The sequence below is a fragment of the Heterodontus francisci genome, chromosome 4 (genome assembly GCF_036365525.1).
Source record: "Heterodontus francisci isolate sHetFra1 chromosome 4, sHetFra1.hap1, whole genome shotgun sequence".
In the NCBI taxonomy this organism is placed as follows: domain Eukaryota; kingdom Metazoa; phylum Chordata; class Chondrichthyes; order Heterodontiformes; family Heterodontidae; genus Heterodontus; species Heterodontus francisci.
In genome coordinates this window covers 133,550,947-133,565,234 of record NC_090374.1, presented here as the reverse complement: position 1 = coordinate 133,565,234, position 14,288 = coordinate 133,550,947, and the positions used below count along the sequence as shown (strand labels likewise).

The following is a 14,288-nucleotide window of genomic DNA, read 5'->3' as shown; positions in this document are numbered from 1 at the left end:
CCCTTAGATGAAATTTACATTTTTTAAAGGTACATTATTGTAAATGGTCTATTTAAAAAAAAAAAAAAAAGTTTAAAGAAAAACTGGAGGTCCTTCCCCACATTGAGAATTTGGCATGCTTTACTGCTGTAAAGATTGATACCTCTGCAAGTAAGGAGTCCAGTTAAACCAGCTAGGAAGTAAAGATTGATGAAACATAGTGCTCTTTGTCATTTTTTGTGTTGGGTGATATGGATTAGTCTTAGCTCTGTTTTTGAAAACTGCTTGCCCCCAGACTGCTGCCAAGTACATCTTTGGTAAACCCGCTAAGGGGTACCAAGTGCAGTCCATTTAGGAAATGCCTATCCAGTTTCTCCCCTTTTGCTGCTAACGTGCTGCCTTTTGTCTGTTTGCTCAATTCCTGGTCTGAGCCGAGAGTGAGGCACTAAATTTGTGACTTCCTACTCCATGGTGTTCAGTGTTTGTGCTCACGCAGTCTCTAACCTTGGAATTCTAATTCATTTGTTTCAGGACTTACAGCATTTGATCCTGGGCCTGAGGGCATCCTTTTTATGAAATTACTGTAATAAGCAGACTTGTGGACTTAATTTGCAGGGCTTCCACTTATCGCACAGATTGCTGGGGATTTCATTGTTGCATGTAATACTATACGATTGCCCATTAGTGTTTTTTTTTTGCTTGTCTGAATCTCTACATTAGGATTTATGACCGACATCCTCTGATATGCAAGCTTATCTGATCCTGTTTAATGTTTGATAAAATCATGTGGACTCCAGTAACAAAGCATTTGTGTAATCAAAACAAAAAAGCTTTGTGATCTATCTTATGAAAAATTTGTGTCTTTATTAAATCTGTGGTTAACCTGTCAACATGCTTCAAATTAGATTTCATTTAGCCTAGCTGACTGATTAAAGTTTCTAGTCATGATGATGCAAAAAATATAAGAAGACGTGAGCCTTGTCTTTGAGGCTTTTCCTGCGTCTGTGAAATTCTGCAACACAATGAGAAAAAGGGAATGTTAATGTTCACTTGATTGTGATGATGCTGGAGAAATGATTGCATACCACAGGAAAGTCCAGTGCTGTGTATCACAAGTTAATAAATAGATACAAGCTTTAAAAGGTTGCTGTCACATTTAACAATAGAGTGATTGCCCATAACTGTACCAAGTTGCAAACAGTAGTTAAATACACTTGAGTACTTTTAAAATATTAAATGTGATTTTCATTAATAGCTGTAATAGGCCAGAAAGGCGTGAATAGAATCAGGAATGTTTTTCCATTTATTCTAGGTTTTGCCACTATTTAGCTGTTTTATTTTTAATCATGGGTTTCTGTGCTACAACCAATGTGTACTTTCATCTTCTGAAAGTTCAAATTTAGAAAGTAGCTAAGAATTGCTTACTGTGATGTGGAAGATTTGACAATTAACATGAACATTTAAATTTCGCATAAGATCATGTCTGTTCTGAATTCATTATTTTAATTTGGGCAAGCAATTTTTTTTTTATACACATGGCAACTTTTTTTTTTAAAAGTATTTAAATAAATGCACTGCTCCTTCTCCAGAAAATTGACATGCGTGTTTGTAAAACTAACACAATATGGGTGATGTGGCAGACCCTTGGAAATGATTTAGTTACAAAGGATAACAATCTCAAGTCTGATTTATTTGGGTATTGTTCTAGATTTCAGTTTTTTTTTTGAGGACTGCTGTGCTATTTTGCAGGTTACCTGTCACCTTTTTCAGAGGCTTCAGCGATGCAGATTCTCAGTCCTGACATTATTTTGCAGCCTATAGCAGTCTCAGCTATGCATGTTTTGAGCTTTCCTGTTCATAGTGTTACCTTACTGCAACTATTATGATTTAGTTCTGCTATTTAGTTTTAAGTTGTGACAGGAAGGGATAGTTTTATTGTAAATAGGTTCCCCCACCCAATCACCAGGATGCATAAGCATTGAGTTTTGAGGAGCAGGTCCAAGCCACGTATATTGTCATGCAACTAATAGTCAGTTTAATTATACTGCTTCACCAGCAGCAACTAGCTGATCTCCTGCTACCTGTGTTGACCATGAGATATCACAGACTGAACTGTGCTGACTATACTTTGCATTGATCGTGGGACCTCACCATATATGATCTTTGCAAGTTCACGCAAGTATAGTCAGAAATCACAAATAAGATCTGCTAAATCAGTCACCTGTTCTCCAGGCAGTGCTGGGGTTCTGTGGCTGTAATACCTTCTCCGTTATGGCTGTGCTGAGGCTTGATCCCCTCAATTTCAGGACCAGAATATTTTGGGAACTCTGGTTCACCTGTCTTGCTCTGTGTTTGGTCATATTTGAAGGCTTTTTGTTGTCATGGAATTTCTTATTGCTGTAGAATGAAAGTCATTCAGGAAAATATGCCAGGGGAGCTGAATGAGGTCATTTATATCCAGTCCTTATCTTGCTACAGATGGTGGTATATAGTTAGAAACTAACCGAGGCCAGGGCAAAGGAACAGAATATGAAAAGCAAGCCTGTTCCTTCCAGTGACCCTGCCTGTGAGTCATGCTGGCTGAGTGACTGGCAACAAGCCACTCCAAATGATTAATTCAAATGATTGAACTTGTAGAACTGAGCATTCAGGTTATGGGTGCACTTGTTCCCTGCAAATACATACTGGCCTTGCAAATATCCTTCATTTTTTTGTTTAAGTGCTTAATCTCCACTTGGGAGTGAGTTGCAGCGGTTTAACGTAATTTAGGGTTTTTGGTAACATTCTAAATTGGAAGAATTTACATGTGATCTAAAGCAAGAGGTTGCTGTTTTGTACCACAGACCAATGAGTTGCATATATAGTCTCATTTATTTGTGAAGTTCCCATCATAGATGAATCATCTTCATAAAAAGAATATGACTAGTTTTAGTACTGAGTAATTAACTGACATATACAAATTTTAAAAAAATTATGCGCTGTGTAAGTAGGCCCTGGATGTAGAAATTTAAGCTATCGTAAAACCTGAAAGCTTAATACCTTTTCGGGACTCTGCACTTTTGTTAGAGTGGCTTCTTGAGCTGATCTGCTAAGTCGTTTACTCTATTGGTAATTTATAACATATACTCTAACTTCTTTAGTAGTATGGCACTTGCCTTTTAGATTGAAATGATTTAACTTAGATTTTAGGTTTGATTTTGATATGTTATTCTGAGCCTTCCTGCCAGCTTAAGATGTTCCAAAGTGGAAAAGGAGCTGCTCATGGTATAAAAATGGATGCCAATAAAATTGCATCTCTATCTATAGGTGGAGCATACTATTTGATATCCAGAAGTTTGGGGCCTGAATTTGGTGGTGCAATTGGCCTCATTTTTGCCTTTGCCAATGCAGTAGCTGTAGCCATGTATGTGGTTGGCTTCGCGGAGACTGTTCGAGATCTGCTTGTGGTAAGTTGTATTTGGTTAAATCGATAAAGTGCTTTCTTTCAAACGGAGTACAAATCGGCGCAGTGGTTAGCACCGCAGCCTCACAGCTCCAGGGATTTGAGTTCGATTCTGGGTACTGTCTGTGCGGAGTTTGCAAGTTCTCCCTGTGACCGCGTGGGTTTTTGCCGGGTGTTGTGGTTTCCTCCCACTGCCAAAGACTTGCAGGTTGATAGGTAAATTGGCCATTGTAAATTGCCGCTAGTGTAGGTAGGTGGTGGGGAATATGGGATTACTGTAGGGTTCGTATAAATGGGTGCTTGTTGGTCGACACAGACTCGGTCGGCCGAAGGGCCTGTTTCAGTGCTGTATCTCTAAATAAAATAAATCAAACATCAAGTTTGAAAAAAATCAATTTTTAACATCAATTATCTTACTATAGTAGTGGGAAGTTAATGAATGTAACAATTTAACCTGTTTTTTTTTCATGAAGTTGACTTTTATTTTTTCACTTCTTGAGGAACATAATGCGCTTATGATTGATGAAATGAGTGACATCCGGATTATAGGAACCATTACTATTGTGGCCCTGTTCGGCATATCTGTCGCAGGGATGGAATGGGAAGCTAAGGTAGGATTCTGTAGCATGCTGTTAGAAAAGAAATACTGGAAGCTAAATGCAATAATCTCACTAAAAGCTATGTTGTCTGAGAGTTGTTAACACTTGCAGTATCAACACCATCAAGTTCCTACATTGTTAAATTTGTGTGGTGGTGGGATAGGGGAGGAGTGTGAAGCTGCTTGGAAGGATTTTTTTAAACTTTTAAATCCAGGGTAAAGGATCAAGATTCACAGTGGTGAACACATGAACATATGAAAATAGAGGGCTGGGAGACAAGGTAGTGGTTGGATATGGCTAGTATATTGCACAGAGAAGAGGAAACGGTGACCTTGCAGTCGTGGGGGGAGCAGTAAGTTTTGACTTTAATACACCATCATTAATTAGACATTTGTGAATTATATGGTTTCCCTCTTGTTTGTGAAAATAAACTCCAGTTTCCTGCAATCCATGAATTGCAGTTTTACATGCATGTAATATTCTACATACTTTGATAAGATTTGTAATAAACATTCTGGGAGACTGCAGATCAGAGTAAAGTTTGAGGCCTGTTGCTGTTAGTAGGCTTCTTGTAGTGAACAAGAGTGACAAAATCTCTCTCAATATGTCAGTGATGCAATCCGTGCCTGCTGATTGAGGCCTGCTATTTACACAGGATCTTGCACAATATGTCCCATCATCTTTTCAGAATAACCATTGTAATTTCAATGTTCTCTTTATTTTTTCATTGCAGGCTCAAATTGTGCTTTTGGGAATTCTGCTGGTATCCATAGTTAACTTCACCGTGGGAACTTTCATCCCAGCCAATGACAAACGAGCGAAAGGATTTTTTAATTACCACAGTATGTGAAAAATATGATTGCATTTTGTATTAGTAGTGGTTCTACAGTTGAAACCTGCCATTGAAATATGTAGTTATGATAGTATGCAAAAAATGTACTGAACAGCATTGTTGGAACAACTGGGTGAAGTGGTTCGAGAACTGTTGAGCCTGACAGGCTAATATGGCTACTCTATCTAACTTCCACATCTTTCTTCTTTACAAATTTAGTCCACTCTCCTTGAAGTGTTGGTTCCTTGATTGGGTGTAGTGCCATGGATACCAGTTAAACTTATCCAAGTAGCCATTTATGTGATTGCTGGTACGGTATTTAATGTAGCAGGCTACACTTGAGCATCATCTGGACAGCTCCAAATACTTATTTGCAGCAGGGATAGTTCAATAGCAATCAGGAGCAGGAGGCCTTTTTTTTTTCTTTCTCCCTAACCTGGAGCTGCTGAGATCAATGTCGGTACAGTCTGTGGCTAATTAACACAGCATAGACTGCAGATTGAACTTTGAGCCATTTGGACCAGTAAGGTTTGTTACATAGAAACATAGAAAATAGGAGCAGGAGTAGGCAATTTGGCCCTTCGGGCCTGCTCCGCCATTCAAAAAAGATCATGGCTGATCGTCGAATTCAGTACCCTGTTCCTGCTTTCTCCCCATATTCCTTGATCTCTTTGGCATTAAGAAATATATCTATCTCCTCCTTGAATATATTTAATGACTTGTCCTCCACTGCCTTGTGTGGTAGAGAATTCCACAGGTTCACCACCCACTGAGTGAAGAAATTTCTCCTCATCTTGGTTCTTAATGGCATATCCTGTATCCTGAGACTGTGATCACTGGTTCTGGACTCCCCAGCCATCCTGCATCTAGCCTGTCGAGTCCTGTTAGAATTTTATAGGTTTCTATGAGATTCCCTCTCATTCTTCTAAATTCTAGTGAATATAGGCCTAGTCAACCCAATCTTTCCTCATACGTCAATCCTGCCGTCCCAGAAATTTTCTTTGCACTCCCTCCATGCCAAGAACATCCTTCCTCGGATAAGGAGACCAAAACTGCGCACAAAACTCCAGATGTGGTCTCACCAAGGCCCTATATAATTGTAGTAAGACATCCTTGCTCCGGTACTCAAATCCTCTTGCAATGAAGGCCAACATACCATTCGCCTTCCTAATTGGTTGCTGCACCTGAATGCTTGCTTTCAGCGACTGGTGTACAAGGACACCCAGGTCTCGTTGCACCTCCCCCTTTCCAAATCTATCACCATTCAGATAATCTGCCTTCCTGTTTTTACACCAAAGTGGATAAGCTCACATTTATCCACCTTATACTGCATCTGGCATGCATTTGCCCACTCACCCAACTTGCCCAAATCACATTGGAACTTCTTTGCATCCTCCTCACAGTTCACATTCCCCTCCCCCCCCCCCCCCCCCCAGCTTTGTGTCGTCTGAAAACTTGGAAATGTTATATTTCGTTCCCTCATCCAAGTCATTAATATAGATTGTGAATAGCTGGGGCCCAAGCACTGATCCCTGCAGTACCCCACTAGTCACTGCCTGCCACCTGGAAAATGACCTGTTTATTCCTACTCAGTTTCCTGTCTGTCAACCAATTCTCAATCCATGCCAGTATATTACCCCCAGTCACATGTGCTTTAACTTTGCACACTAACCTCTTATGGGGGGCCTTTATTAAAAGCCTTCTGAAAATCCAAATACACCACATCCACTGGTTGTCCATTATCTATTCTACTAGTTACATCCTGAAAAAAAAACTCCAGTAGATTTGTTAAGCATGATTTCCCTTTTGTAAACCCATGCTGACTTTGCCCAATCCCATTTATGCTATCTGGACAAATCCACTGAGTCATTGGGAAAGCTTTTTAAACTCCAAATGTAATTGTCTTTGCCCATGCAACTGCTAGTTTCTAAACTTTGGCTTGTTGGTGTCTAATTTTAATATTATTCTCTTCTAATCATTACTCCCAAGTCTTGGTAGCTTCCTTTCTGTTGTTCAGGTAGCTAAAAGAATCCAGTGCATTTGTGGTTCATGTTTATTGGGTTAGCTGGGTTCTGTATGCATTTTGTTTCCACTTCTCCTAAGCTTCAATACTGTGTGCTGTGACTCTGTAAACCCAGGTTTGTTTGATTATGCCTTTTAGTCTCTCTTTGCCCCTAGACTTGTATTGTCAGTTCAGAATTGTTTCTTTTCTTGGCTGCTCTTTTTTTTTCTTCTCCCAACCCCCATTCACTGCAGTCTGTAATTATTACCTTGTTCTTGCATCTCACATTTCCTCATTTTGGTGGAGTCACATACTGTAGTCCTGATTGAAGCTTAAACTGCATTGACAGGAAAAGATTGTTGTGACATCCTGGTTCTGTATGACCAATGTTTTTAAAAAAAAATCTGGTGAATGTATTCTTATAGAGCACTTTAAAGAACCAAGAAGAACAAAGAAAATTACAGCACAGGAACAGGCCCTTCGGCCCTCCAAGCCTGCGCCGATCCAGATCCTCTATCTAAACATGTCGCCTATTTTCTAAGGGTCTGTATCTCTTTGCTTCCTGCCCATTCATGTATCTGTCTAGATACATCTTAAAAGACACTATCGTGCCCGCGTCTACCACCTCCGCTGGCAACGCGTTCCAGGCACCCACCACCCTCTGCATAAAGAACTTTCCACGCGTATTGCTACCACTTTACCAACATACAGCTGTCGAAAAGGAAAAGACAGGCTTCTACCATGAGCTTTAGAAGTAGTTCAATATCACCACTAAGTGCAAGGCACACACCTGTCCCTCCAACTCGAGTGTGGTCAGTTTGTCAAGTTAATGGACAGAGTGTAGTACAAGTAGTATTTTATTTTGGGAGAGGATAAATGGTGAACTAATCCAGAAAATCCTATTTGAGTGAGGAATTTTTTTTGTCTTCCATCATTCTCCACATAGCACGAAACAGGAGAGAAAAATCAGCTAAGGATACTGCCTCCTTTTACAAAGTTTTTAGAACATACATACAGACAAGTGAAAGGTCACCTTGAGTAAGAACCTTGTGTTCATATCTCAATTCTCTTTTTTTTTTCTCTTGTCCTAATTCTGCATTTGTCTTGGCCATTTCTATAGCATTCCTTTTTTTACTTTGTCCGTTTTCTCCCTTCTACATTTTTGCTCAAGTTGTAATTATTCTAGTGCAAACTCATTCACAAGCTACTCAACTACAGAGAACATGTCAACTGCACTTCATTCTGTTGTCACCTGACCTGCATGGATCACTGGATTGCATTCAGAAATGGAAATGCTAACCAATTTTTCCCCCTTCACTAAGCTAATTGTAGTTCTCCTACCAACCCAGCTGAGATCAGCTAATTTGGCACTGATTGTAATTGAATCTGGCACTTTTCTGCTCTTTATTGCTATTCACTGCCAGTCAGTTCACATTCTGGCCTCCTGGTGAGCTGTATCTGAGCAAAATGCAAGGTGGAGCTTCTGTTCCACATCCTGTGGTATTCAGGCAAGTGTCGCAGGGTCCTCTTCTCTACGTGCATTACTACTTGACCTGTGGGAGCACCTACTCTTGAGGAATGCAGACAGCTGAGAAAATATAAGTAAACCGTGAACAAAAGAATTTTCAATTTCTCGTAAGTGAAAATACAGGCAGGATTATGCATATAGAATGGAGTATATGAATAATTGGATCAGCACTTTGTCCGAATTTTTTTCTTTGCTCTCCCACCTCTTCAATTCATCACCTGAGTTTTGCTGTTACATATGTAATTTTTCTGGGGTAACACTCCAGCTGTACTCGTGTCAGTTTTGCCCCTTTCATTCCTCACTTAATTCTTGCCGAAAAGAAAATACTTGCATTTCTGTAGTATCTTCAGAACCTCAGGAAAAGGATTCTGGGATTGGTTTACAGCTTTACAACCAATGGAGTACTTTTGAATTGTAGCTAGTGTTATAATGTAGGCAGTGCAGCAGTCAAATTGCACACAGCAAGGTCATAGTCATTATGGCACAGAAGGAGGCCATTTGTCCGATTGAATCCATGCTGGCTCTCCATAGAGCAATTCAATCAGACCCATTCCCCTGCTATATCTCTGTAGCTCTGCAAGTTTATTTCCCTCAAGTGCCCACCCAATTTCCTTTTGAAATCATTGATCGTCTCCGCTTTCACCACACTCACAGGCAATGAGTTCCAGGCCATTACCACTCACTGCATTTAAAAAAAAGTTTGTTCTCACACTCCTCCACATCCCCTTGCACATCTCTTGCCCAAAACCTTGTATCTCGATCAGCTAATGCGAACAGCTTTTCTTTGTCTAACTTTATCTAAATCTGTCATAATACACTTCTACCAGATATCCTCACAATCTCTCTTGCTCCCAGGAGAGCAACCCCAGCTTCTCCCACCTAACCTTGTTGCTAAAATCTTGCATCCCTGGAACCATTCTGGTAAATCTCCTCTGCACCCTTTCATGGACCCTCGCATGCTTTGTAAAGTGTGCTGACCAGAACTGGATGCAGTGCTCTAGTTGTCGCCTAACTGGAGCTAGATAAATGATCAGCATAATTTCCCTGCTTTTGTACTCAATACCTCTATTTGTGAAGCCCAAGATCCCATACGCTTTGCTAATCGCTCTCTCAATATGGCCTGCCACCTTCAAAGATCTATGCACATGAACCCCCAGGTCCCTCTGTCCATGAACACTCTAGAACTGTGCCTTTACATTTATATTGCCTCACCCTATCTCTTCTGCCAAAAAAAAAATCACCTTACGCTTGTCAGTATTAAATTCCATCTGCCACTTTTCTGCCTATTCTATTTCCTGTTAGTCAATTGGTATCATCCTCATTACCAGTCCTCCAAATTTGGTAACACTGGCAAGTTTTGAAATTCTACTCTGTATCTCTGCTCGGTATTCTTTGTCCTAGGCCCAACCTAGCTTCATCAATGACCTTCCTTCAATCATAACGTCAGAACTGGGGATGTTCGCTGATTGCACCATGTTCAGCACCATTTGTGACTCTTCAGATACTGAAACAGTCCGTGTAGAAATGCAACAAGACCTGGACAATATCCAGGCTTGGGCTGATAAGTGGCAAGTAACATTGGTGCCACACAAGTGCCAGACAATGACCATCTCCAACAAGAGAGAATCTAACCACATAATCTAATCGGCACAGTGGCGCAGTGGTTAGCACCGCAGCCTCACAGCTCCAGCGACCCGGGTTCAATTCTGGGTACTGCCTGTGTGGAGTTTGCAAGTTCTCCCTGTGTCTGCGTGGGTTTTCTCCGGGTGCTCTGGTTTCCTCCCACAAGCCAAAAGACTTGCAGGTTGGTAGGTAAATTGGCCATTATAAATTGCCCCTAAAATAGGTAGGTGGTAGGGAAATATAGGGACAGGTGGGGATGTGGTAGGAATATGGGATTAGTGTAGGATTAGTATAAATGGGTGGTTGATGGTCGGCACAGACTCGGTGGGCCGAAGGGCCTGTTTCAGTGCTATATCTCTAAACTAAACTAACCATTTCCCCATGATATTCAATGGCATTACCATTGCTGAATCCCCCACTATCAGCATCCTAGGGGCTACCATTGACCAGAAACTGAACTGGAGTAGCCATATAAGTACCGTGGCTACAAGAACAGGTCAGAGGCTAGGAATCCTGAGGCGAGTAACTCACCTCCTGACTCCCCAAAGCCTGTCCATCACCTACAAGGCACATGTCAGGAGTGTGATGGAATACTTTCCACTTGCCTGGATGGGTGCAGCTCCAACAACACTCAAGAAGCCCGACACCATCCAAGACAAAGCAGCCCACTTGATTGGCACCCCATCCACAAACATTCATTCCCTCCATCGCGGATGCACAGTGGCAGCAGTGTGTACCATCTACAAGATGCGCAGCAGCAATGCACCAAGACTCCTTAGACAGCACCTTCCAAATCTGTGATCTCTACCACCTGGAAGGACAAGAGCAGCAGATGCATGAGAACACCACCACCTGCAAATTCCCCTCCAAGTCATACACCATCCTGACTTGGAAATATATCACTGTTCCTTCACTGTCACTGGTTCAAAATCCTGGAACTCCTTTCCTAACAGTGCTGTGTATGTACCTACCCCACGTGGTCTGCAGCATTAATGCACACACTCAATATCTACAACCTGTGTTGTTTAATTTTGAAACAAAGTGAATTCACACTTTTTTTTTTTAAAAACTACACACAAGCCTTTTCCTTTTCTGTGAAGGAAATATGATAAAATCTTGAAACATTACAGACTTTTTTTTATTGGGAAGTCTAAATCCATTGTCTTCAGTCCCTGCCATAAACTCTGTTCCCGAGCTAGCGACTCTGTCCCTCTCCCTGACAAATGTCTGCGACTGAACCAGACTGCTCATAACCTTGTATGTATTTGACCCAGAGATGAGCTTCCTATTCCACATCCACACCATCCCAAAGACTGCCTATTTCCACCTTTTGTCACATTGCCCGACTACGCTCCTACCCCAGCTTGTCAGCTGCTGAAACCCTCATTTCATGCCTTCATTACCTCTAGACTTGACTCTTCCAGCGCACTCCTGGCCAGTTTTCCACACTCTGCCCTCCATAAACTTGAGACCATCCAAAACTCTGCTCTGTCCTAACTCTATTAAATCCCATTCACCCATCACCCCCATGCTCATTGACCTTCATTGGCTCCCAGTTAACCAGTGCCTTGATTTAAAAATTCTCATCCCTGTTTTCAAATCCCTCCATGGTTCTCCCCTCCCTCCTTCCCCCCCCACCCCCCCAAAAAAAACAACAAATCTCTAATGTCCTCTATCATTACAACCTTCTGAACACCCCTGTCTCTTGAGCATCCCCAATTCTAATCTTCCCCCACCGTTGGCAGTCATGACTTCAGCTACAAGGCCTAAGTTCTGGAATTCCATCCCCAAGCCCCTCTGCCTCTCCCTTTCTCTCCTTCTTTGAGACACTCCTTTAAAACCTGTCTCTTTGACCAGGTTTTCAGTCATTAGCCCAATATCTCCTTATCGAATGTTATTTGTTAACACTCCTGTGAAGCATCTTGGAATGTTGCAAGCTGCTTAAATATTAATTTGTAGTACTGACATTGGTGGAAGCAGGTAGTAGAGGGAGCCCTGTTTATGCAGCCCATTGGCAGATTCTTTTTTTTAAATATAGATGCAAACAAAGTGCGTGGGGTAACTGCATATTTTACGTGTCTATTTCCTGAGAGTTAAAACTGTTCGATACATGGCCCATGTAATGATTTGCCCAGTAGTTGTCTAGGTGCCTTGCAAAGGAGAAAGTCTTCCTTTTTTATTAAAAGACTTGCATCAGGAGCCAAGGTAACTAGACTGGGTGAACGACTGGGCATGCAGAAAGATGCACACCCTCTTCTCTGCAGGAACATGAGCTTTGATACTGGTACAGATCCAGAGAGAAGCACATCCAACAGCCCTCCAAGAAATAACATTTACTTGGTTGGGTGTAAGGACAGGAGAAACTGACTTTTTTTGGAATCAATCCTTGAAGCGATTTGCATGTTTTGTTGAACACTGACCTAGCTCTACATCTAGAAAATCTTCAGGGATCCAACTCCATTTCAGAACAGTGGGATCAAATAAAGTCAGCTGTGTTAGACTCCTGTGTCCAGACCATTGGGTTTGAGCATCGTTGTCACCAGGACTGGTTTGACGAAAACTATGCTTAAAATATGTGACATCCTGGAACAAAAACGAGCAACCTTCATTCCCTGGCAGAACAACCCAAGGTCGCCAGTCAAGGAAGCAGCATTCCAACAGCTCAAGGCTGACGCCCAAAGACAAGTCTGGAAGATAAAAGACAAGTGGTGGGCAGAGAAAGCCTGAGAGATCCAACAATATGCTGACCATCATGACATGCAAAGCTTTTTTGAAGCCACTAGGGCCATCTATAGACCAAGGTCAAATGGATAAAAATCCCATTCGCTCACAGGTTGGGTTTTCTCCTCTTAAGGATGACAGTACTATTCATCAACACTAGAAAGAACATTTTTAACAACTCCTCAACTGTGAATCCACAGTGGTAGCTGATAATGCCCCAGCACCCTGTGGTACCATCCATGGGTAAATCACCATTGATGGGAGAGCTGCAACAAGAGACTTGGCCTGTCCTTGAATGTTGCCAAAACAAAACTCATATCAACCCACATCTGGTCAGCAAATATTCCACCTGCCATATATGTTGAAGTAGAGACTTTGGAATATGTTGAGCACTTCCCATACCTTGGCAGCCACCTCTCTCAAAAGGCCACCATTGACTAGGAGATTCAACACCGGATTAGCTGTGCCAGCTCAGCATTCTCCAAACTACGGCAGTGAGTGTTTGACAACAGAGACCTCCAAGTCAACAAAAGTCCTGGTATACAGAGTATTAGTTGTCACCACACTCCTGTACTACAGTGAATCCTGGACAGTGTATCAGTGACACATAAGAGTGCGAGAGAAAATCCATCATCAATGCCTCCGCCATATCCTGTGGTTTCAACGGGAAGACCGCCAAACAAATGTTAGTGTCCTTGAAGTCAGCTCCACAAGCATTCGGGCAAAACTCCTGCAAAGCCAATTTCACAGGACTGGACACTGTCTGGATGGCTGAAAACTGTCTTCCCTGCTAGGTCCTGTTTTCTCAGCTCTGAAATGGCCAGTGTTCCAGTGGAGGACAAAGATAAAGTTTCAAAGATACACTGAAGCTCTCTTTGAAGCACGGTAGTATTGACATTGATGACTGGGAGGAACTTGCTAACAATTGTTCAAAATGGTGACAACTTGTCCCATCAAGCTGCATCATGCTTTGAGTCCAAATGCCTTTAATGAGGCAGAACGGCAGCAGAGAAGGAAAGAAATGGAAGCAAATCCTGTAGCCTGGATCTCTCTACATCATGGGACATCCTGCCCCATGTGCCCAAAGATCTGCGGGTCAAGAATTGGCCTGCTCAGTCACCTGAAGACCCATAGCAGAAACTCGCAACTTTTAGTAAACATCATCCTTGAATCGAGGGACAGCCGACGATGACCGTTCTAAGATTTGGGTCTGTTGAATTGCCTCCAGTTTCCACAGTGCTGTTCTGTACTTTTTTAACATACATTTATAAATTGAATAAGGAAACATTCCACTTCTAATCTGCCCATATAAAGCGCCAACCTAATCTAGTCCTTATTCTCTCTGACGTAGACACTGGTGTCAAGCAAGCCCCCCACCTGCCAAGACTGAGACACGCATTATTTTGCCACATGAGCAAAAACTTAAAATTGCAAGCCCTGACTGGAAGGACATTTGCATAGTACCAGACAATGTTGAAACAATGGGGACCCAGCAGTTACTTCCCCAATACATAGAAGTGGTCAGACCAGTTTTAGGCACATGGCTAACTAGCTGTTGCACA

The 14,288-nt window shown here is 41.9% G+C and overlaps 1 protein-coding gene across 2 annotated transcripts in view; it reads left to right on the top strand.

Annotated features, from left to right (window-relative positions):
- The window catches only part of slc12a2 (solute carrier family 12 member 2), a 245,127-nt gene that overhangs the window by 99,288 nt on the left and 131,551 nt on the right, over nt 1–14,288 (top strand). For both annotated transcript variants that reach the window (XM_068030181.1, XM_068030180.1), the window contains exons 5-7: nt 3,286–3,425; nt 3,922–4,032; nt 4,754–4,862. In XM_068030181.1, coding sequence (XP_067886282.1) covers nt 3,286–3,425; nt 3,922–4,032; nt 4,754–4,862 — 360 coding nt within the window. The remainder of the gene's footprint in view (nt 1–3,285; nt 3,426–3,921; nt 4,033–4,753; nt 4,863–14,288) is intronic.